Source organism: Ranitomeya variabilis, chromosome 5 (assembly GCF_051348905.1).
Source record: "Ranitomeya variabilis isolate aRanVar5 chromosome 5, aRanVar5.hap1, whole genome shotgun sequence".
NCBI classification, from domain to species: Eukaryota; Metazoa; Chordata; class Amphibia; order Anura; family Dendrobatidae; genus Ranitomeya; species Ranitomeya variabilis.
In genome coordinates, this window is record NC_135236.1 from 127,837,622 (window position 1) to 127,861,746 (window position 24,125).

A 24,125-nucleotide genomic window follows, 5' to 3' on the forward strand; every position below is an offset into this window, starting at 1 on the left:
TAAGTAATTACCATGAGCTGTTTGAGGTCCGCTCTCTCCGCCGGGTTCTTCACCAAGCTGGAAGAAAATAGGGAGATAACTTATAACAAGTCAAATCAAATCTAAAGTTATTATTGTAATATTTGGGGGTTGGAGTTCCTAAATGAAAATACAAAAAGTAGAATGCGACTGAAGATGGGTTCAATATAGTCTATGAAGTCTGCCTTCTGCACCTTCACTCATTTTAGGGACCAGTAAGAGCGTCAGCATCCAGATCCCCCACTGATGAAAACTTCTGACATGTCTCTATGTTTTGTGAAACTGCATTTGCTCTTTAAACATTGGCCAGATTCTAAGGGACAATGACAAACACGGAGAAAAAAAGAAGACAGCACCCTGGACCCACAGACCAGTCATCCAGCCTATATTAGTGGGAGGGACACTCCAGCAAGAGAAATCTGTTTAACTAGGTTGCAAACTACATATCAAGGGGCCTATACATTTTATGAATAAAGACTACAGACAGAAATTTTGTCATAACCACAAAATGAAATTTATAAAGGTCAATTTGCTTAGTTATCAAAAGGTTAATAAACTTTATTCACAAACAGAAATATTACAAATGTTTTAAAAAGGTAGAGGACCACAGAGACTAAGGTGGGTGATCCTGGAAACCAACTTACAACATATTGTAACGGGAAACAGGAATATTACAAAGTAGCACATCAATCAAATATATATATATATATATATGGAAAAAAATAGCAGCATATAAATTACAAAGAAATAGTCCATATAATAGCAGCAAGATAGTTATCAATAAACACATGCAGTCAGCAAGTGCATTTAGAGAAGTATCCATAGTGGTAATTAAACATCATAAATATGTGTCAGCCCATATGGTAGAGCTCAGTAATATTACCTGCAGGTAAGAGGTTATCCAGGCACCCATCACACCCGACACGCGTTTTACAATGAAATGCTTTGTCCAGGGGTGGTGGAATGCTGGGAAGGAGGGTATTTAAATGATCATTGACCAATCAATTGCTAGAATTGCATGATGAAACAAATAACCTTTCAGCTGGTATATACTAGTATGTCATTGGTGGAGTTAACTGTTGTTGCCATGAGAACCGCCGTGCATTACCAAATAATAAAATTGTGCGGTAAAACCAGAAGTTGACGCAATAAGCGTCACACGGAAAAACCAGAAGTGGATGTGACGAACTTCAGTTTTGATAGATTTGCAGCAAAGATCTTTATCTTTTCTCTAGAACATTGATCTATAAAAAAAATATATATATACCAGAATCAAGTAACTGACCCCACATCATCAATAGTGACAGAGGAAGAGCCACTTTGGGTATTGCAAGAATTAGCAGAAGTATCACAAGGTCAAATGGGAAAGTATCTCTATCATCTACTACCAAAATCGAAGAAATGCCCACAAATCTCCAATTTTTCTTAAGTGGATTTATTTGTACGTATAGCCATGCAGGATTTTCTAAAGATCCCTGAAACGGTCAAAGGAGATAATGTCAGCAATAATAATAATAATCATCTGGAAAATCTGAAGGGAGTGGTTATTAAGCCTTCGGACAAAGGCGGTAACTTAGCTATTTGGCCTACTGACCTCTACAAAAAAGAAATGCTGAAACAACTTAGAAATGTCGATTGTTACCGTAGGTTAATATATAACCCTCTATCAAAATTTAGGATTGAATTGCATGATTTATTGTCAGAGGCAGTGGATGGAGGTGTCATCACGAAGAAATAGATGGAAGGCCTTTGGATTGAGGAGCCTACAGTGGCTGGGATTTATCTACTTCCTAAAATCCACAAAAAAACCATACCACCAGGTAGGCAGATTGCGTCCGGAATCAATAACATTTCTGATCCCCTTTGTAAACTTATTGACCATTACCATAGACCTATTGTCGAAACCCTTCCTACCCCTCAAGGATACCAACGATGCTCTGAGGAAACTATATCACGTTCATTTGGAAAAAGATATGTTCTTAGTAACATGTGATGTGGAATCACTTTACACATCTATGCGACACAGATGGCATCGAGGCAATACAGTTCTTCCTTAATACAAGTGGTATGGATGCGGACTTATGAGAGTTCCTCCTCAAATCCCTTAACCTTTGAACTAACTCACAATGTCTCCGTTTCGTAATGTTCTCCACCTACAGTTCCAGGGGACTGCAATGGGGGCGTCTTGTGCCCTCTCATATGCAAATCTGTTCCTGGGGCTGTGGGAGAGAAACATCTTTCAAACTGACCCCACTTGAGCCATGACTTTTCATGGTGGAGGTATATAGATGATGTGCTTATGATCTGGCAGGGGTCACGAAGATTTACAGATCTATAAAACCAGATATATAAAACCAGTTGACATCTAATTGAATTCTCGGATATCTGCATACAGGTTGATGACTTGGGTTACAATAAAACGGATCTTTTTCTAAAGAAAATTTCCGTTAAAGGGAATCTGTAACCCCAAAATTCTGACATATTTATTATGTTTAATTAACACTATGAATACTTACTTCTCTAAATGCACTTTCTGACTACATGTGTTTATTGATAACTATCTTGCTGCTATTATATTGACTATTTCTATGTTATTTATAGCCTATTTTTGCATATACTGGATTGATGTGCTACTTTGTGGTATTCCTGTTTCTCGCTACAATATGTTGTTACTAAAGTTGGTATCCAAGATCACCCACCTTTGTCTATCTGTGGTGCTCTACCTTTAGAGATTTTTATTATTTCTCAATGTAAATAAAGTTTATTATGCTTTGCTATATTCTTTGCACTTCGTTTTTTGGTGTCATACAGTACAGACCAAAAGTTTGGACACACCTCATTTAAAGATTTTTTGTATTTTCATGACTATGAAAATTGTACATTCACACTGAAGGCATCAAAACTATGAATCAACACATGTGGAATTATATACTTAACAAAAAAGTGTGAAACAACTGAAAATATGTCTTATATTCTAGGTTCTTCAAAGTAGCCACCTTTTGCTTTGATGACTGCTTTGCACACTCTTGGCATTCTCTTGATGAGCTTCAAGAGGTAGTCACCGAGAATGGTCTTCCAACAATCTTGAAGGAGTTCCCAGAGATGTTTAGCACTTGTTGTCCCTTTTGCCTTCACTCTGCGGTCCAGCTCACCCTAAACCATCTCGATTGGGTTCAGGTCTGGTGACTGTGGAGGCCAGGTCATCTGGCGTAGCACCCCATCACTCTCCTTCTTGGTCAAATAGCCCTTACACAGCCTGGAGGTGTGTTTGGGATCATTGTCCTGTTGAAAAATAAATGATGGTCCAACTAAACGCAAACCGGATGGAATAACATGCTGCTGCAAGATGCTGTGGTAGCCATCCTGGTTCAGTATGCCTTCAATTTTAAATAAATCCCCAACAGTGTCAACAGCAATGCACCCCCACACCATCACACCTCCTCCTCCATGCTTCACGGTGGGAACAGGGCATGTAGAGTCCATCCATTCACCTTTTCTGCGTCACACAAAGACATGGTGGTTGGAACCAAAGATCTCAAATTTGGACTCATCAGACCAAAGCACAGATTTCCACTGGTCTAATGTCCATTCCTTGTGTTCTTTAGCCCAAACAAGTCTCTTCTGCTTGTTGCCTGTCCTTAACAGTGGTTTCCTAGCAGCTATTTAACCATGAAGGCCTGCTGCACAAAGTCTCCTCTTAAACAGTTGTTGTAGAGATGTGTCTGCTGCTAGAACTCTGTTTGACATTGACCTGGTCTCTAATCTGAGCTGTTAACCTGCGATTTCTGAGGCTGGTGACTCGGATAAACTTATCCTCAGAAGCAGAGGTGACTCTTGGTCTTCCTTTCCTGGGGCGGTCCTCATGTGAGCCAGTTTCTTTGTAGCGCTTGATGGTTTTTGCAACTGCACTTGGGGACACTTTCAAAGTTTTCCCAATTTTTCGGACTGACTGACCTTCATTTCTTCAAGTAATGATGTCCACTTGTTTTTCTTTATTTAGCTGCTTTTTTCTTGCCATAATACAAATTCTAACAGTCTATTCAGTACGACTATCAGCTGTGTATCCACCAGACTTCTGCTCAACACAACTGATGGTCCCAACCCCATTTATACGGCAAGAAATCCCACTTATTAAACCTGACAGGGCACACCTGTGAAGTAAAAGCCATTTCCGGTGACTACCTCTTGAAGCTCATCAAGAGAATGCCAAGAGTGTGCAAAGCAGTCATCAAAGCAAAAGGTGGCTACTTTGAAGAACCTAGAATATAAGACATTTTCAGTTGTTTCACACTTTTTGTTAAGTATATAATTCCACGTGTTAATGCATAGTTTTGATGCCTTCAGTGTAAATGTACAATTTTCATAGTCATGAAAATACAGAAAAATCTTTAAATGAGAAGGCGTGTCCAAACTTTTGGTCTGTACTATATATTTTTGATAATCATCATATTAGGTGTATTTATATTTTCCAAAAGGTGCATAACATTTTTGAAATCCTGTATGCACACAGTGCAACCAAATTTACAGGCCTAAAGACTGTAAGCCTAAGGCTATGTACGCACGTCTGGAATTTCCCTGCCGCGGGAAATACGCATACGGAATTGGCATGCGTATTCCCGCTAAACACTAGCGTTTTGCAAGCGTAATTAGCTTGCAGAATGCTAGCGTTTTCCAAGCGATCTGTAGCATCGCTTGGAAAAATGATTGACAGGTTGGCCACACTTGTCAAACATAGTGTTTGACAAGTGTGACCAAATTTTTACTATTGATGCTGCCTATGCAGCATCAATAGTAAAAAGATCTAATGTTAAAAATAATTTTAAAAAAGGGTTATTCTTACCATCCGACGGCCCCCGATCTCCTCAGTGGTGCACGCGGCGGCTTCTGTTCCCAGGGATGCTTTGCGCTTAGGACCTTTGTGACGTCAGTGTCGCGTGACCGCGTCGTCATCCCAGGTCCTTCGCACAATGCATCCCTGGGAACGGAAGCCGCCGCGTTCACCGCTGAGAGGCGGGAGGACTCCAGGGGCCATCGTAAGGCAAGTATATCACTTTTTTTTTTTTTTTTTTTAATTAAATGGATATGGTTCCCAGTCCCTGGAGGAGAGTCCCTGGATACCATCCGCACATGATCCGCTTACTTTGCACATGGTGGGCATAGCCCCATGCGGAAAGTAAGCGGATCAAGGCATTCCTGTGTGTGCGGAATCGCCATGATTCCCCAAAATTTATGAACATGCTGCATTTTTTCCGGAATGCGTTTCCGCTCCGGAAAAAAACGCAGCATGTGCACAAAAAAATGCGGAATGCATTCTAATAATAGGATGCTTAATGTGAGCGTTTTTTTTTTTATAGCGGTTTTATCGCATTTTTATAGCGGAAAACCGCCGAAAAAAAACACGAAAAATCCTGAATGTGTGCACATAGCCTAAAGGTCTCCATGACAATGCTGTGAATGATCGGGATCAGAATTAGAAAAGTTCTCAGGACCACCACTTTAAATAAAATTGTCAAAGAATAAAAGTCAGACACCAAGAAACAATTGTAACAATGTGCTGTATAGACACGTATGAGACTTTCCAGACACGCAGTGATATTCACTTGTATATCATAGTAATGTACATGGATAACATCTCTATCATGCACACACTTGTCTGCGTAATGACAATGTCAAGAACCCACCATTTATTCACAAAGTCTTGGAATTCGGCACCAAACACTCCACTGGGCAATTTAGGAGGTGGCTGTAAGCGGAGGAAATAAAGACAAAAGGTGCATAGTTATATAATCTGCAGTAGAACCATGATAAAGATACATCAGCAAAACATTATAGGGTCTGTGCCAAGTTTTGGATATTAATTTCCTGATCACTGGGGGTCCGACTGCTATGATCCTGAATTGTGCAAAGAGTGATTGCAAGTTGTAGGTCCAACTTGACAGATGTCCTACCATGTTTTTAGGACATGGGTGTATATTTGGAAACAGGGTATGTGTATATTATATATATATATATATATATATATATATATATATTATACATGAACACCTGAGACTAATTCATACTGGATTCATTACTTCTAAATGCTACAGATACTTGAATATAGGTAAGTGAGATACATAGAAGCCATTTGCAAATAGTTGGGTGTAAGAATTCACTTGGAAAGTTACCTCGTTCACTATATAATCCAGTAACTCAAAAATGGCCATGGGAGGTCGGCTGTCTGGACCGAAGGCTGCAACCAAACAAACAAGATAAGAACCTTATAAATCATGATACAGGATCATCATACAGTGTATAATAGAAAAAGGCAATTATGGTACACTGACACAAAGTATGCTGTACAGGTGTGCTACATGTCAGTGATCTGGTGCAGATCACTGACCAGCGGTTGGATTGTGGTTTTCCAACATATATGGAGATGGACGGAATAATTTTGCCCTAACATGTCACCAACAAATACCTGACAAAAGATTATTTTTCCTTTCCCTGGATTAACACTGGAAAACAATAAATTGGATGAGGTGGATGTGCTTTTTCCATCTCCGTTGTATAAGGATATGTGAACACCTTAAAAGGGAACCTGTCAGCAGGACTGTGCTCAGTAAACTACACACAGTGTCAGGTCGGCGCCGTTATACCGATTACAATGATACCTGGTGATGAAATCCGTCTTGTGGTTGTTGTTTGATCTTTATTTTCAGTTGAAGTTAATGATATGCTCGTGCTCCGGGGCGGCCTGTGGGGGTCTTCATGTGGTGCTCGGATTAGCTATGGCTTATGACAGGTCACTGATCCCTCACTGACCTTCCCCCTAGTTTACATGCTGTATATCTCATTGTTTGAAAACTAAACAAAAAATTACATGCCGGCGCTGTAGCCTGATACTATCCGTAATATCCATATTTTTATTTGATGTCATAAAATTTCTTGAGAAAAAAAAAAATCTTAAATCAAAATGGCGCTGCAGCATCATTCAGAACGCGATAGATGTATATGAGCAGCGGCCATTTTGCGAAAAAAAAAAATTGACTCCATCAAAATGGCGACGGCACAGTAACATCTACTGCGTTCCGAATGATGCTACTGTACAGGCAGCAGCCGGCGCCATTGTGATTAACCCCTTCACCCCCAAGGGTGGTTTGCACGTTAATGACCGGGCCAATTTTTACAATTCTGACCACTGTCCCTTTATGAGGTTATAACTCTGGAACGCTTGAACGGATCCTGGCGATTCTGACACTGTTTTCTCGTGACATATTGCACTTCATGATAGTGGTAAAATTTCTTCGATACAACTTGCGTTTGTGAAAAAACGTAAATTTGGCGAAAATGTTGAAAATTTCGCAATTTTCCAACTTTGAATTTTTATGCCCTTAAATCACAGAGATATGTCACACAAAATACTTAATTATTAACATTTCCCACATGTCTACTTTACATCAGCACAATTTAGGAACCAACATTTTTTTTTGTTAGGGAGTTATAAGGGTTAAAAGTTGACCAGCAATTTCTCATTTTTACAACACCTTTTTTTTTTTTAGGGACCACATCTCATTTGAAGTAATTTTGAGGGGTCTATATGATAGAAAATACCCAAGTGTGACACCATTCTAAAAACTGCACCCCTCAAGGTGCTCAAAACCACATTCAAGAAGTTTATTAACCCTTCAGGTGTTTCACAGGAATTTTTGGAATGTTTAAATAAAAATGAACATCAAACTTTTTTTCACAAAAAAATTACTTCAGCTCCAATTTGTTTTATTTTACCAAGGGTAACAGGAGAAAATTGACCCCAAAAGTTGTTGTACAATTTGTGCTGAGTACGCTGATACCTCATATGTGGGGTAAACCACTGTTTGGGCGCACCGCAGAGCTCGGAAGGGAAGGAGCGCCATTTGACTTTTCAATGCAAAATTGACTGGAATTGAGATGGAACGCCATGTTGCGTTTGGAGAGCCCCTGATGTGCGTAAACATTAAACCCCCCAACAAGTGACACCATTTTGGAAAGTAGACCCCCTAAGGAACTTATCTAGATGTGTGGTGAGCACTTTGACCCAAGTGCTTCACAGAAGTTTATAATGTAGAGCCGTAAAAATAAAAAATCATATTTTTTCACAAAAATTATCTTTTCGCCCCCAATTTTTTATTTTCCCAAGGGTAAGAGAAGAAATTGGACCCCAAAAGTTGTTGTGCAATTTGTCCTGAGTACGCCGATACCCCATATGTGGGGGTAAATGACTGTTTGGTTGCATGGCAGAGCTCAGAAGGGAAGGAGCGCCATTTGACTTTTCAATGCAAAATTGACTGGAATTAAGATGGGACGCCATGTCGCGTTTGGAGAGCCCCTGATGTGCCTAAACATTAAACCCCCCAACAAGTGACACCATTTTGGAAAGTAGACCCCCTAAGGAACTTATCTAGATGTGTTTTGAGAGCTTTGATCCCAAGTGTTTCACTACAGTTTATAACGCAGAGCCGTGAAAATAAAAAACATTTTTTTCCACAAAAATGATTTTTTTAGCCCCCAGTTTTGTATTTTACCAAGGGTAACAGGAGAAATTGGACCCCAAAAGTTGTCCAATTTGTCCTGAGTACGCTGATACCCCATATGTGGGAGGGAACCACTGTTTGGGCGGATGGCAGAGCTCGGAAGGGAAGGAGCGCCATTTGGAATGCAGACATGGATTGGTCTGCAGGCATCACGTTGCATTTGCAGAGCCCCTGATGTACCCAAACAGTAGAAACCCCCAAAAGTGACCCCGTATTGGAAACTAGACCTCCCAAGGAACTTATCTAGATGTGTTGTGAGAACTTTTAACCCCCAAGTGTTTCACTACAGTTTACAACGCAGAGCCGTGAAAATAAAAAAAATCTTTTTTTTCCCACAAAAATGATTTTTAGCCCCCCAAATTTATATTTTCCCAAGGGTAACAAGAGAACTTGGACCCCAAAAGTGGTTGTTTAATTTATCCTGAGTACGCTGATGCCCCATATGTTGGGGTAAACCCATGTTTGGGCGCACAGGAAAGCTCGGAAGGGAAGGAGCACTGTTTTACTTTTTCAATGCAGAAATGGCTGGAATTGAGATCGGACGCCATGTCGCGTTTGGGGCGCCCCTGATGTGCCTAAACAGTGGAAACTCCCCAATTCTAACTGAAACCTTAATCCAAACACACCCTTAGCCCTAATCCCAACGGTAACCCTAACCACACCCCTAACCCTGACACACCCCTAACTCTAATCCCAACCCTAATCCCAACTGTAAATGTAATCCAAACCCTAACCCCAACTTTAGCCCCAACCCTAACCCTATCTTTAGCCCCAACCCTAACCCTAACTTTAGCTCCAACCCTAGCCCCAACCCTAACCGGAAAATGGAAATAAATACATTTTTTTTTATTTTATTATTTTTCCCTAACTAAGGGGGTGATGAAGGGGGGTTTGATTTACTTTTATAGCGTTTTTTATATCGGATTTTTATGACTGGCAGCCGTCACACACTAAAAGACGCTTTTTGTAGCAAAAAAGTTTTTGCGTCTCCACATTTTGAGACCTATAATTTTTCCATATTTTGGTCCACAGAGTCATGTGAGGTCTTGTTTTTCGCGGGACGAGTTGACGTTTTTAATGGTATCATTTTCGGGCACGTGACATTTTTTGATCGCTTTTTATTCCGATTTTTGTGAGGCAGAATGACAAAAAACCAGCTATTCGTGAATTTCTTTTGGGGGAAGCGTTTATACCGTTCCACGTTTGGTAAAATTGATAAAGCAGTTTTATTCTTCGGGTCAGTACGATTTCAGCGATACCTCATTTATATCATTTTTTTATGTTTTGGCGCTTTTATACGATAAAAACTATTTTATAGAATAAATAATTATTTTGGCATCGCTTTATTCTGAGGACTATAACTTTATTTTTTCTTTGATGACGCTGTATGGTGGCTCGTTTTTTGCGGGACAAGATGACGTTTTCAGCGGTACCATGGTTATTTATATCCGTCTTTTTGATCGCGTGTTATACCACTTTTTGTTCGGCGGTATGATAATAAAGCACTGTTTTTTGCCTCGTTTCCTCCCCCCCCCCCTACGGTGTTCACTGAAGGGGTTAACTAGTGATATAGTTTTATAGGTGGGGTCGTTACGGACGCGGTGATACTAAATATGTGTACTTTTATTGTTGTTTTTTTTATTTAGATAAAGAAATGTATTTATGGGAATAATATTTATTTTTTTTTCTTTATTTAGGAATTTTTTTTTATTTTATTTTTACACATGTGGAAATTTTTTTTTTTTAACTTTTTTACTTTGTCCCGGGGGGGGGGGGGACATCACAAATCGCTGATCTGACAGTTTGCATAGCACTCTGTCAGATCACCGATCTGACTTAGCGCACTGCAGGCTTACCAAGCGCCTGCTCTGAGCAGGCACTCGGTAAGCCACCTCCCTCCCTGCAGGACCCGGATGCCGCGGCCATCTTGGATCCGGGACCTGCAGCGAGGAAGGAGGTAGGAGACCCAAGGAGCAACGCGATCACATCGCGTTGCTCCGGGGGTCTCAGGGAAGCCCGCAGGGAGTCCCCTCCCTGCGCGATGCTTCCCTGTACCGCCGGTACACCGCGATCATGTTTGATCGCGGTGTGCCGGGGGTTAATGTGCCAGGGGCGGTCCGTGACCGCTCCTGGCACAGTGCCGGATGTCAGCTGCGATAGTCAGCTGACACCCGGCAGCGATCGGCCGCGCTCCCCCCGTGAGCGCCACCGATCGCGCTGGACGTAGTATCCCGTCGGTGGTCATACGGGCCCACCCCACCTCGACGGGATAGTACGTCAGATGTCAGAAAGGGGTTAAGATTTTTTTTTTCTTCAAGAAATTTATGACAAAATCCAATGAAAATATGGATATTATAGATCGTATCATATTACAGCGCAGGCGCTGTTGCCAGCATTAGGATTTTTTTTTTTGTTTTCAAACAATAAGATATACAGTATGTAAAGTAGGGGGCAGGTCAGTGAGGGATCAGTGACCTGTCAGCAGTCTGCATTATCAATGTATAAATCAGAGCATATCATTAACTGAAAATAAAGATTAAAAAACAACAACAACAACAAGACAGATTTAATCAACCAAGGTATCATTGTAATCGGTATATTGGTGCTGACCTGACACTGTCTGTAGATTATCGAGGAAAAACACTGGATAAAATAGGCGGCTTTTTTTTTGTAATTTTAACATGCGTTTTTGGTGCAGATTTTTCCCCACTCATTAGTATGAGTGAAATCTGCAGCAAAAACACTTGCATTAACGACCTGCAGATTTAAATCTTCAAGTCACAAATAAGCAACGTGTGCATGAGACTTCAGGATTCTCATTCACTTTTCTGGCATCAGGAAACCCTTCAGGTTTTGTGACAAATCAGGGCAGAAAAAAGTAATCTACAACGACTCTTCAACGTCTGCACTGGCCCTTATTATCCGCTCATCCAATTCATTAAAAATTAATGCTTCTCAAGTACCTGAATGGAGTAGAACTTTTGGAGGCGAACGCCACTCAGAGATGCACCAAATTCATTAAATGGCATGCATGTCCTAATGAATCTGGCGCATTGTACTCCAGCGGCTCTTCATGGCTGGCATGCCCTACGCTAGGCTTAACGAATGGGCCCCATAGTGTCTATTAGTCCATGCTGTGAGCTATCTACAGTCTGTGTATGGCAATACAGGTTCTGGAGAACAGCAATGTTATTAGGCTCTTAGTACATAGCATTTTCAGCCAGCATCAAAAGGGATACATTGAGAAGATTGCAGCATGCACCCCCCCCAATGAAAGACTGCAATGTAGTCATGCAGTAGACCATAGCTTCCCATGGTATGTATGTATGTATGTATGTATGTATGTATGTATGTATGTATGTATGTATGTATGTATGTATGTATGTATGTATGTATGTATGTATGTATGTATATATATATACACACACACACACACACACACATATATATATATACATACATATATATATACACACACACACACACATATATATATATATACATACATATATATATACACACACACACATATATATATATATGTATGTGTATATATATACACTCACCGGCCACTTTATTAGGTACACCATGCTAGTAACGGGTTGGACCCCCTTTTGCCTTCAGAACTGCCTCAATTCTTCGTGGCATAGATTCAACAAGGTGCTGGAAGCATTCCTCAGAGATTTTGGTCCATATTGACATGATGGCATCACACAGTTGCCGCAGATTTGTCGGCTGCACATCCCAAAGATGCTCCATACAAGGCAGGATGGATCCATGCTTTCATGTTGTTTACGCCAAATTCTGACCCTACCATCCGAATGTCGCAGCAGAAATCGAGACTCATCAGACCAAGCAACGTTTTTCCAATCTTCTACTGTCCAATTTCGATGAGCTTGTGCAAATTGTAGCCTCAGTTTCCTGTTCTTAGCTGAAAGGAGTGGTACCCGGTGTGGTCTTCTGCTGCTGTAGCCCATCTGCCTCAAAGTTCGACGCACTGTGCGTTCAGAGATGCTCTTAGGCCTACCTTGGTTGTAACGGGTGGCGATTTGAGTCACTGTTGCCTTTCTATCAGCTCGAACCAGTCTGCCCATTCTCCTCTGACCTCTGGCATCAACAAGGCATTTCCGCCCACAGAACTGCCGCTCACTGGATTTTTTTTCTTTTTCGGACCATTCTCTGTAAACCCTAGAGATGGTTGTGCGTGAAAATCCCAGTAGATCAGCAGTTTCTGAAATACTCAGACCAGCCCTTCTGGCACCAACAACCATGCCACGTTCAAAGGCACTCAAATCACCTTTCTTCCCCATACTGATGCTCGGTTTGAACTGCAGGAGATTGTCTTGACCATGTCTACATGCCTAAATGCACTGAGTTGCCGCCATGTGATTGGCTGATTAGAAATTAAGTGTTAACAAGAAGTTGGACAGGTGTACCTAAAAGTGGCCAGTGAGTGTATATATACACATATACATATACACACATATATATATAATCATCATGAACGAGTGTTCCTAGGAACACTTGTTTCACGATAATCGTGAAGTGTAAACAGACTGCTGTTCGTCGGGTGAAATAATCTGGCAGCCAATACACACTGAGCGGTTATAGACAAGTCAGTATACATCTAAAGTGTGGCTAGTCTGTGTGAACAGGCTATGATATTATCACCGACCAGCAAACAGTCGTTTAATGTTGTGCATTGCACAGTGTAAACAGACCCTTAGGCCACGTGAACACTATGGGTATGTTTCCACTATCCGGATTGCCGGCGCTTTGGACAGAGCGGAAAACTCGCTCCGCCCAAAGCGCCGCCCCCTTCTGTACGTGCGGTGATTCCGGATGTGTTCATTGCACACATCCGGAATCTCCGCACCCCATTCATAGGGCCCCGTGTTTTACATTGTGGCGACGGTGCGTCGACGCAAGGTTAACAGATATGCTGCGATCTAAAAAGACGCGCCGCATGTACGGAAACACAGGGCCGCCGGGTGAGTGTTCGCATGCATAGTGGAGACTGGATTTCATAAAATCCCCTCCACTATGCTGTAACATCTGGACGCTGTGGATTGAACGCTGCGGCTGTACGCAGCGTTCAATCCGCAGCAATTCCGGATGTAATCCGGCCTGTGGACACATACCCTTACAGTGTAGGGTCAGTATTTGTAACCCAAAAACCAGGAGTGGGTGATAAATACAGAAGTGGTGCATATAAACATACTATTTACTATTATACTTTTCCTCTGATTGTTCCACTCCTGGTTTTGGCTCACAAATACCGATACGTGAACTGAACATGTACTTAGGCTGATTCTGAGCAGATTAAGAAAAAAAAAAAAAAAAAAAAAAGAGCAGGAACCACTAAGAGTAATACTCACAACTGATAGGGCGTCCTGGTGGTCTGGGACGAGGAGTCATATCCGAAGACGCGGGGTCTCCTTCAACGTGACAGCCAAAAATCAGCTCCAACTCCTTGGCATCAGGAGGTGGAATTGGGTATCGCCCAATCGCCATTTCCACCAGTGAGAGCCCCATGCTCCAGATGTCAGACTGCACCGAGTAGTGTGTGCCTTGTAGTCGCTCCGGCTAGATTAAGAACACAGATGAATTCGAGGCTAGTTTTATTTTAATTGTGCATATTATATTTTGGCAACTTTTTTATTGCTCTAAAGCAGTCAAAATAAAATAAAAACATGGACTTTACCAAATTGTGTTGTATCTGCATCTCCCATGCAGACTTATGGACATTCTCAGTTTAAATTAAACACAAACCATTATGTAGTCAGATCCTAAAGTTACACGGCTTCCTCTGCCGTCTTGCCCCTGACTTGTCTGTTGGGGGCAGAATGAAGAGCGTAACATATGAACCCTATAAAAGAACCTATATAGTCTGATTATCCTGCAGCATGCTATAGAACAAAACCAGGTGAGAGGATTAAGATCTAGGAGTATGTGCTCGTTCCAGACTTAGGAGTCCAAAAGGTGGAGTTCACTCAATGACTCACATCACATCACATCACTCAACGTGCACATGGAGTGACTGCAGACTTATAGGTTAAGACTGGACAGCCCCTTTAATGTGATGGGTTCCCTTTAAACATTTGTATGTACATTAAAAATACTGCATTCATGAAAACATCCTTTTTGCAAATAAATATATGTTCTTAATCAACAGGAGCAAGATCTGCTATAATTTAGAAGCTCATAGTTTTATCGCCTTACTGAGTATCAACATTTTTCAACTTAAAGTCTCTATTCTGCATATAGCACGTAACTGGAGCAGGGCTTAATGTCTTAGGCTACTTTCACACTAGCGTCGGGAAAGACCCGTCGCTGTGCGTCGGGCCGACGTTCCCGACGCTAGCGTGGTCTCCGCCGCACAACGGGGGCAGCGGATGTATTTTTCCAACGCACCCGCTGCCCCATTGTGAGGTGCGGGGAAGTGCGGGGAGGTGGGGGCGGAGTTCCGGCCGCGCATGCGCGGTCGGAAAAAGCGGACCGCCGGGAGCAAAAAACGTTACATGTAAGGTTTTTTTCTCCCGACGGTCCGCTAACACACGCCCAAGCGTCGCAAAACGGACGCGACGTTTGGCAATGCGTCGCAAATGCATCGCTAATGCGTCGCTAATGTTAGTCTATGACGAAAAAATGTATCCAGCAAGAACTTTTGCTGGATGCGTATTTTCGGCAAAACGACGCATTTGCGACGTATTGCAGTTAACGCTAGTGTGAAAGTAGCCTTACCCGTTCCTGATCTATGTCACTGGCTCCTCTGAAAAAAAATCCAGTCGGGGAGCTCCTACTTTTCTCTAACAGACTTGGAGAAATGGTGGCTATAGCTTCTATACGTTGGGAACTGCAAAGTAGTCAACATTTTTGGGCAGGTTCCGGTGTTCAAGACCAGGTTCCTATAATTCCCGTTAGGAAACACTGTCCTGTGCATTACATGCATGAAAACCATAAAGAGTACAGTCCGATAGTCGTCCGACAATCAGGACCAGCAAGTGTAGATGTGTGCATTTTACTCTATGTCCACATAACCATCCATTAAGAAATGGAATTCAGACCAGTTCATGCTGCTTCAGAGAATGGTGCAATGTCTATATATTTATGGCACAGGTAGCAAGCGCCATTATTTTCTCTTATGTCACTTTAGAACATTCCTGATGTTGATGATGATAATGATGATGATGATGTTGATGATGATGATGATGATGATGAATCTTCAGGATACCTCATCCAGATCAGATCATGGAGGTCTGGCACTCAGCCGCTCCACCGATCAGCTGCTCTCCGCTCCGGCAGCAGGTGGATATACACAGTGGCACAGCGCCACCAGCTGTACAGTGGCTGCTCCGGAGCGCTGCGGATCATCCCCTTTTCACATAAGAGCTGATCTGCAGCACCCAGGAGCAGTCAGTACACTACTGATGTTTTGCTCTTCAACAGTTTACATCCAGATGAGGCCATGAACAGCTGATCGGTGGGGTTGCCAGTCGTCGAACCCCTACCGCTCTCATACTGATCACCTGTTATGATAAATCACCATATCATAGTAGCAAAATACCCCTTCGAATGTGCCTGAAAATACAGCATATTGTACAAGCGTTCACCATAAAACCTGGGAGGACTTCTGCCGCAAAGTGTTAATCTGTATTCTGCAATACATCAGAATGTCTCTGGAGACATAATGCAAATGGCGTACACCCACCCCACCCCCACGTGTATGGGAGAGCTGCTATTACACACACGCATACACACAAGCTCAGTGTGGGAGGACGTTTCTTATACTCCATCTGCTGCGAGACACAAAATATGAGCAAATGGGCTCCAGTACGCCACCCGGCACCAGAAAATGACATAATGCACATATGTAACAGCTCTATATGTACAGTACGGGCAGCGATGGGACTGAAAAGCCCATATATGAAATGAGACATTGACACTCACAGACATATATGATCTGGTCCCCACAAAAGAATTTGCCATGGAGTCGATGAGTTGTCCGCTGACCCCAAAATCGCACAGTTTAATTTCACCTCTGGAGTTCACAAGAATATTAGATGGCTTCACGTCTACAAGAAAGTAAAAGGAGAATTAGGGGAGCAGGGGAACAGTAATATGACTGGTGTAGCTGGCGGAGGCAGGGAGCAGACAGCTGTAAGGGGGCTGCCAGCGCCGGCTCCCTCCTCGCCATGTAAGCGCAGAATTCAGGGTATTGTCTCCTAACAATACCTCTCAGTTACCAGGAGACAGATGCTCTAAATGCTTCTCCCAAGGGGGCAATTAAAGCACTTGTGGATTAACCCTACTGCTACATGGAGATACAGACTTCTTACTGAGCCTCCCGCTGTCCTTGGTGGAGCATCAAAAGGGAGCGCTGTACAGTGATCAACCTGGTCTACAGTCATTCCATCAGCTGGGTGCAAGTAACCCGCGCGCAGACGCCTGAGCCAGGCCCGCTCTCCTCAAGGGTACAGACCCCATACTAATCTGTGTGACGCACTATGTTGACAGTATGCATTATGCCTAAAAAAGGACTTCTTACATCTAATGAAAAAAAAAAATCTAAAATTCTTGAAATCCTGCCATTTCTTATTTACATCTGATACGTAGTAATCTGGTTAAATACCAGTATGACAATGACTATAGCTACAGTGGACATTTCTCCCATAGTAAGATTGCATCACTAGAAATGTCTGCCATTAAGAACCTAGGAGAGGTAATAGTGACACTTATTGGGACTCTTGGGGGGGGGGGGGGGGGGGGGGAAGTGTCCATGTGAAATGGGCACAGTGCAACCATAAGATGCGATGCCGTGCATTTATATGATGACAATATATCATGAGAATTGCTCTAATAAAAGTACAAAAAGGTGGAGCGTCTATTATAAGTACAAGCTCCCAGTTCACCATCCTGGCAGCTCTTCTGCGCTGGGTCTTACCCTCTTCCACCCTGTGTGAAGGCACTAGACAGAGCTGGCCATTTAATTACCAAGAGAGCTAGTCTTTTTTTTTAATGAAGTCATTTTTATTAAAACTCCAAATATATATTTTCCATTTTCAATTATTAGAAATGACAGTACAATTCCAAAATAATAAAAAGACACAAAAAAACCCCCATCTCAATGCAAACTCCCTGATCTTCCCTTAAAGGGGTTTTCCCACGGTCAAAGTGCATTTTAATTAATAGATCTTAGAATAAAAAGTAAGTTCCGCAACTAGATGTGTGTAAATAAAATGTTCCTGTGCCAAGATAATCTTACAAATGTGCCCCTGCTATGTGCTATGTAATGGCCGTGTCTGACCATGTGGGAACATGATTGGTGCAGGAACATGTTACTCGGGCACCCAATTCCAACTTGAGTAGTGACCACTTGAGCTCATCACTAGTAGTCATATCGTCATCACTTGTTTTATTTTCTTTAACTTTTGAAGAAACCCCAACCCAAAGCCCATTCCATGCCCAACCTCAGCCCCGGGCGAAAGTCTCACAGCCCACGCAGCATATAACACAGCCCACGCAGCATATAACACAGCCCACGCAGCATATAACACAGCTCACGCAGCATATAACACAGCCCACGCAGCATATAGCACAGCCCACGCAGCATATAGCACAGCCCACGCAGCATATAGCACAGCCCACGCAGCATATAGCAATGTGGGCACCATATCCTTGTTAAAAAAAAAAAAAATAAAATTAAAAAATAGTTATATAACTCACCCTCCGGCGGACGGAGCAGGAGGACTCGGGGGGGGGGGGGGGGAGGGTAGCAGATGTACTGAGGGAGATTTGGGGACATCATCTCTCTCTCCCATGTCATTTTATGTCAGAAGAGAGAGATTAGTTTCATAGTATACACACTTTTTGCATCACGTGATTGGGGACTGGAAACACCAACCTTGATCCTGTTCTCCATGGTGTCAGCTAACCCCGGTAGCTGAGACCCCTGGAGATTGCCGGACTCTGGGGGGTGCTAGAGACATCCTGAAAACCTGACCTGTTGGGGGCTCTTGAGGACTGGAGTAGGGGGAAGACTATTAGGGGTTGTATGCTGAGCTCTATCAAACCTAATTGAGTTTAAAGAGCATGTCTGATTTGTAGATAGATTTGTTGATAAAAGCGCTACATGGTAAATTAAATTCCACTTGAAGCTGTTCAAAGCTTTTGAGAATAGTTTGTAAGTAACAGTTCTATAATCCAGATCCTTTTTTGCTTCAAATTTAAAAAAAAACAAAAACAAAAACACACACCTTTAGTTTAACACACCTCACCTAGAGTGGAATTGCGCAATATTGGAGTATATGTAGTGCATCCTCAGATACCCATAAGTTTCTTTCCCCAATCCCATACTTTATATCCCAACGCCAGTGCAGGTGTAAAAGGACGCCCCTCCCAGGAATAACCCCAGTCGACAAAATACACCGGTGTCAAGCCCATTTCATATTTTGCAAAATAAGGGCACCTTTTCTACCCTTTTCTCTACCCCCCCATCCATGGCAGTCCTGTAAAGGAGATGCCAATATACAGCCATGGATCAGGAATAGCCAGCCATCCTCATCCTTACCAAGCCATAGCCATTTAATATTTCAGTCAATTTAACCAAATGAGGGTTTGATTTTTGTTGAAAGAGTTCTATTTTTAATGGTACTACTGTGGCCTACATTTCTTTGAGGGAGGCACATTACCCTGGTACTTTGTCTTTTTTTGAAGTTCACCACGTGGTAGAAGTAACAGGTTAGCTCCAAACTATGGGTCAGTACAACTATGCTGATACAGAATTTATATAGATTTAAGTTTAAGCTCTTAAGCAAGAAAATCCACAAAAAAAATTGTTTTCGTGCAGACATTTTTGGACAACCGTAACATATATATATACGTACGTATACATGTACATATACATATATATATATATATATATATATATATATATATATATATATATATATATATATATATATATATATATATATATAAATAATTTTTTCTAATCAACAGAGCACTACAATGGCTTGTTTTTTTTGCATGAGGAGTGGATGTTTTAATTCGTACCATTTTGGACCACATGTGATTTGCAGATTACTTTTTATTCTATTTTTGAAAGGCTGAGAACAAAAAGTAGTAATTCTGGTATTTATTTCTTAGCGTCATAGTATGGGTTACACTTTTAGAACTATGGTCATAGCACACAGGGTCATAATTGTGTTTTGTTTGTTTTTTATTTGATTTTTCTTTACATAATAAAGACATGACTAAGGTGAAAGAGGGGAATTTTTAAAACTTTTCTTTACTAATTATTTTAGTCCTCCTTGGGAACTTAAGACTTCAATGAGCTTAACCACTCATAAAATACACTGAAATGCTCCTCTATCACTGACAGTTTTTCCTATAGATGTTACCTCTGGCTGATTCTAGGAGGAAAACGAAGATGGCAGTCATGAGGACCATTGTTAATCCATGGCAGTGCATCAGCACAGGGGCGCCTCCTTACTTGCTGAAAATTACCCATGGCATCTAAGGTGTTAACGTGCAGGGGCCAGTTTTCTCACCAATACCCACAGCTATATAAGTCAGGCTCCTGTAGCTATTTGTGTGGGTACAGAGGCAGTGCCCACGTGATCAGTATGACAGATACATCAGTCATGAGCACTTGTTAATTAGTGCTCTACAGTAGATATATCCAACAAAGGACAACAGGGTTCCTCAGTTATTGCTCTTGAACACAAATGCAAAAATCATAGCCCTCTTACCAATAGGATGCTTCCTTACAAAAGGGGTGCATTATCTTTTGGATTCCAAGGGTCAGGTTGACAGATGACTCCCAAGGAGCTCAATACAACTTACTGTAGAATATGTCACAACCATCTTGCACCAAACTGAAAATACCACTCACGCACCATCCCCTGGGCCTAAATTAGGCATTAGACAATAACAAATATATCTAGATTTTATGGTGGTCATGTTTTGCTGTGTGGGGATGAGAATCATAGCCCTACACCAACTGGCACAGTCATCACTGATTGGAAAGCGCAAGATCATTCCCATCCAGTTGTTAGATGCTGTATCTAAGACAGTTCCTCAATCACTGGAAATACCCTTCTCCATATTTCTCCTTCCTGACCACAGTTCATAGTATGGTTACAAGTATGTAAATGTTTTTTCCTTACCCCGATGCATGATTTTATGCTTCTCTCTCAGGTAAGTCAGGCCTTTTATCACCTATTCAAAAATATAATCAGTGTCAAGTTAGTAACACAATATCATGTCCACATTACACGGTACTAGTCCCCCAGTCTGGTCTCAAAAGCATTTCCATCTAAATACTAGGACTTAATACCTGCGTCAAAATCTGAAAAATGTATACGGCTATGTGTTACATGCATCCTATAAGAAGGGCAGTTTTATTTGTCTCCATATTACAATATTTACACCTTAAAACCCAGCTAGACTATGACTGTTCTCTTCCCCGATTCCCTCACATACAAGAACACTCCGCTTGGCAGAACGCTTCTGTGTTCCCCATCAAGGAGCCGCTGCCAGACTCCTCTCTCGGGGAAAGACAATGGATCAGCTTGGAGAAATCCAACAGGTCAGTTCCTTCTCTCCTCACACAATCTGTTGCGGAATAGTCTGGAGACCCATATTCATATTAGACTGTTAGCCAATTCCGCCGATATAGGTGGGTTTGGCTGAAGTTAGTTTAATGTGCATGGCGGCCATTAAACTATAGCAACTCAATATTAGTATATTGAAAAAGGATTAAGAGCTGAAAACAAAAAACCCAAAAGATAATCACCATGGATTTTGTGTTTCTAGATGTAGTAAGAGGTATAATTGTTTTAAGGCCTAGTTTTCTACAAATCTACAGTGTCAGGAAGCATGGCCATGTGGGATCTGTACAGCCTTCTTTTTTGCAGAGTTGAAGGAGTATTTCCATCTTCAAGATCCTACCCCAATATGTAGAAGGTGTAATAATAATTTTAGCAAATGCAGTATAGTTTTTCTGATTCGCTAGGTCTCTTTCCTTCTATGCAGACATTGCAGGACCTTGGAGGTCCATGGTTACGACCACTGATATAGTGACAGTAAGCTAGTTGCTAGTGGTCGTAACCATGGATACCAAAGGTCCTGCACACGTAGAAATAAAAATCGCAAACCAAAAAATCTATACTACATTTATAATTGGAGGTATTTGCTATTAATAATAGCAACATTTTTATTATTACACCTACTACATTGAGATATGCTCTTGGAGATGGGAATACCTTTTTTAATTTTCCTGCTAAATATGACAGGATAGACGAATTGAGCCACAGAAGTGGACACAGCTTAATATACAACACAAAAGAGAAAAAAAAAAAAAAAGGCAAATTGAAAATAATTTCACACAAAACCCCCAAAATAGGCCGAATAAAATTGTTGCCACCTTTCCAAAATTGTGGGTAAACAACTTTGCTTCAAGCCTGCGATGCTCGTTTAAATTCACCTTTGGCAAGTAACAGGTGTGGGCAATATGAAAATCACACCCAAAACCAGATAATATAAAAGGATAAGTTGACTCAGTCTTTGCATTGTGTGCCTGTGTGTGCCACACTAAGCATGGAGGACAGAAAGAGGATATGAGAACTGTTTGAGGACTTGAGGATCAAAATTGACAAACAACAATCTCAAGGTTACAAGTCCATCACCAGAAATCTTGATGTTCCTTTGTCCACGTTGCACAACACAATCAAGCAGTTTACAATTTTGGCACTGTAGCTAATGTCCCTGGAAGTAAAAACGTTACAGAAAGTTAGAGAAAAATTGATGAAAGGATGCAAAGCAGGATAGTCTGGATGGTGGATAAGCAGCCCCAATCAAGTTCCAAAAAACTTCAAGCTGTCCTGCAGGCTCAGGGTGCATCAGTGTCAGCGCAAACTATCGGTCGACATTGGAATGAAATGAAACGCCATGGCAGGAGACCCAGGGGGACCCCTCCTGCTGACACAGACAAAGATAGATTGCAGTTTGCCAAAATGTACGTTAGTACGCCATAATTCTACTGGGAAAGATTCTTGTGGATAGATAAGACCAAGATAGAGTTTTTTGGTAAAGCACATCATTCTACTGTTTACCGAATTCAAAATGAGACCTACAAAGAAAAGAACACAGTACCTACAGTCAAATATGGTGAAGAGTTCAAAAATATTTTGGGGTTGTTTCTCTGCCACTGGGTGCCTTTACTGTGTGTAAGGCATCATGAAATCTGAAGATTTTGGGTCGCAATGTAGTGCTCAGTGCCAAAAAGCTGGGTTTGCGTCCAAGGTCATGGGTCTCCCAGCAGGACATTGACCCCAAACATACTTCATGAAGCCACTCAAAAAAAATGGATGGAAGCAAAATGCTGGAGAGTTCTGAAGTGGCTAGCAAGGAGTCCGGATCTAAATCCCATTGAACATCTGTGGAGAGATTTTAAAATATTGGAGAAACCTTCAAATATGAGAGATCAGGAGCAGTTGGCAAAAGACGAGTGGCACAAAATTCCAGTTTAGAGGTGCAAGAAGCTTGTTGATGGTTATAGGAAGCGATTGATTGCAGTTATTTATTCCAAAGGGTGTGCAATCAAATATTAAGTTGAGGGTGCAAATTTTGTCAGGCCCATTTTGGGGTTTTGTGTGAAATTATGTCCAATTAGCATTTTTTCCTTTTTTTTTTTGTGTTGTTCTATTATACACACACACAGGAAATAAACATGTAAAATATACGTGTAATTGCAATAAGGTTTTGGGAGAAATACTTCATTTTCTGAAACAATTCCAAGAGCTCCAACACTTTCAACCATGACTGCATCTGTTGATCTGCTAAAATATATGCAGTAACATAACAGTGGTGTGACTAGTATATATCATGCTGAAGCTACCTATAAAGCAGAGCAAACATTTCCAAAGTCGGTTGAGTGAAATATCTACTAGATGCAAATTTGTATGGGCACAGATAACTTTTGGATACTCACTGCAATGCTGACTTTTCCCAAAATTTTTTCTGGAATTTTTCCAGCTTTCTTCAACACCTGATCCAGTGAACCACCATCCTTTATGGGGAAAAAAAAACAAAACACAATCTACATCTAGAGGTCACCATTTAAAACTACACCATCTAGATATTGTCGGCTTGTATCCCCATTGCAATGAACAGCGCAAGCTTATTTAAGAGGAATTGAAGCAGTTTTTAATTTGGATTTTGGAGCAGAACCTACTCCAATATCCATGTTACAAATTCCTGTGAATATACCCAAGATTCTGGCAAATTTAGCAATAAACTGAAACGAAAACTAATAAAAAATGTATTTGCAGTAAGGGTCAGTGAGACTTAACTATCTACTACATGATGCTGCAATAGTTAAAAGGGCTGTTTGGAGCCTCTGTATGCATACAGGACTTTAAAGGAGAAAACTATCAGATGCACAGGGGGGGTCTAGCCTAATTGATGGGAAAGTCCTATTAATTAGACGAGACAAGCTGAGCATTGAATGTTTCCTATAGAAATATGTTCCAGTGTCTTCCCACATCCTAT

General features: G+C 41.4%; 1 protein-coding gene across 1 annotated transcript in view; it reads right to left on the reverse strand.

Annotated features, from left to right (window-relative positions):
• MAP2K1 (mitogen-activated protein kinase kinase 1) overlaps positions 1-24,125 on the reverse strand; it is a 63,015-nt gene that overhangs the window by 1,414 nt on the left and 37,476 nt on the right. Inside the window, exons 4-10 of the mRNA XM_077263264.1 lie at positions 23,566-23,643; positions 20,741-20,792; positions 16,521-16,645; positions 13,949-14,156; positions 6,186-6,250; positions 5,700-5,761; positions 12-57 (exon numbers count right to left, since the gene is read on the reverse strand). Of these exons, the coding sequence (XP_077119379.1) occupies positions 12-57; positions 5,700-5,761; positions 6,186-6,250; positions 13,949-14,156; positions 16,521-16,645; positions 20,741-20,792; positions 23,566-23,643 (636 nt within the window). The remainder of the gene's footprint in view (positions 1-11; positions 58-5,699; positions 5,762-6,185; positions 6,251-13,948; positions 14,157-16,520; positions 16,646-20,740; positions 20,793-23,565; positions 23,644-24,125) is intronic.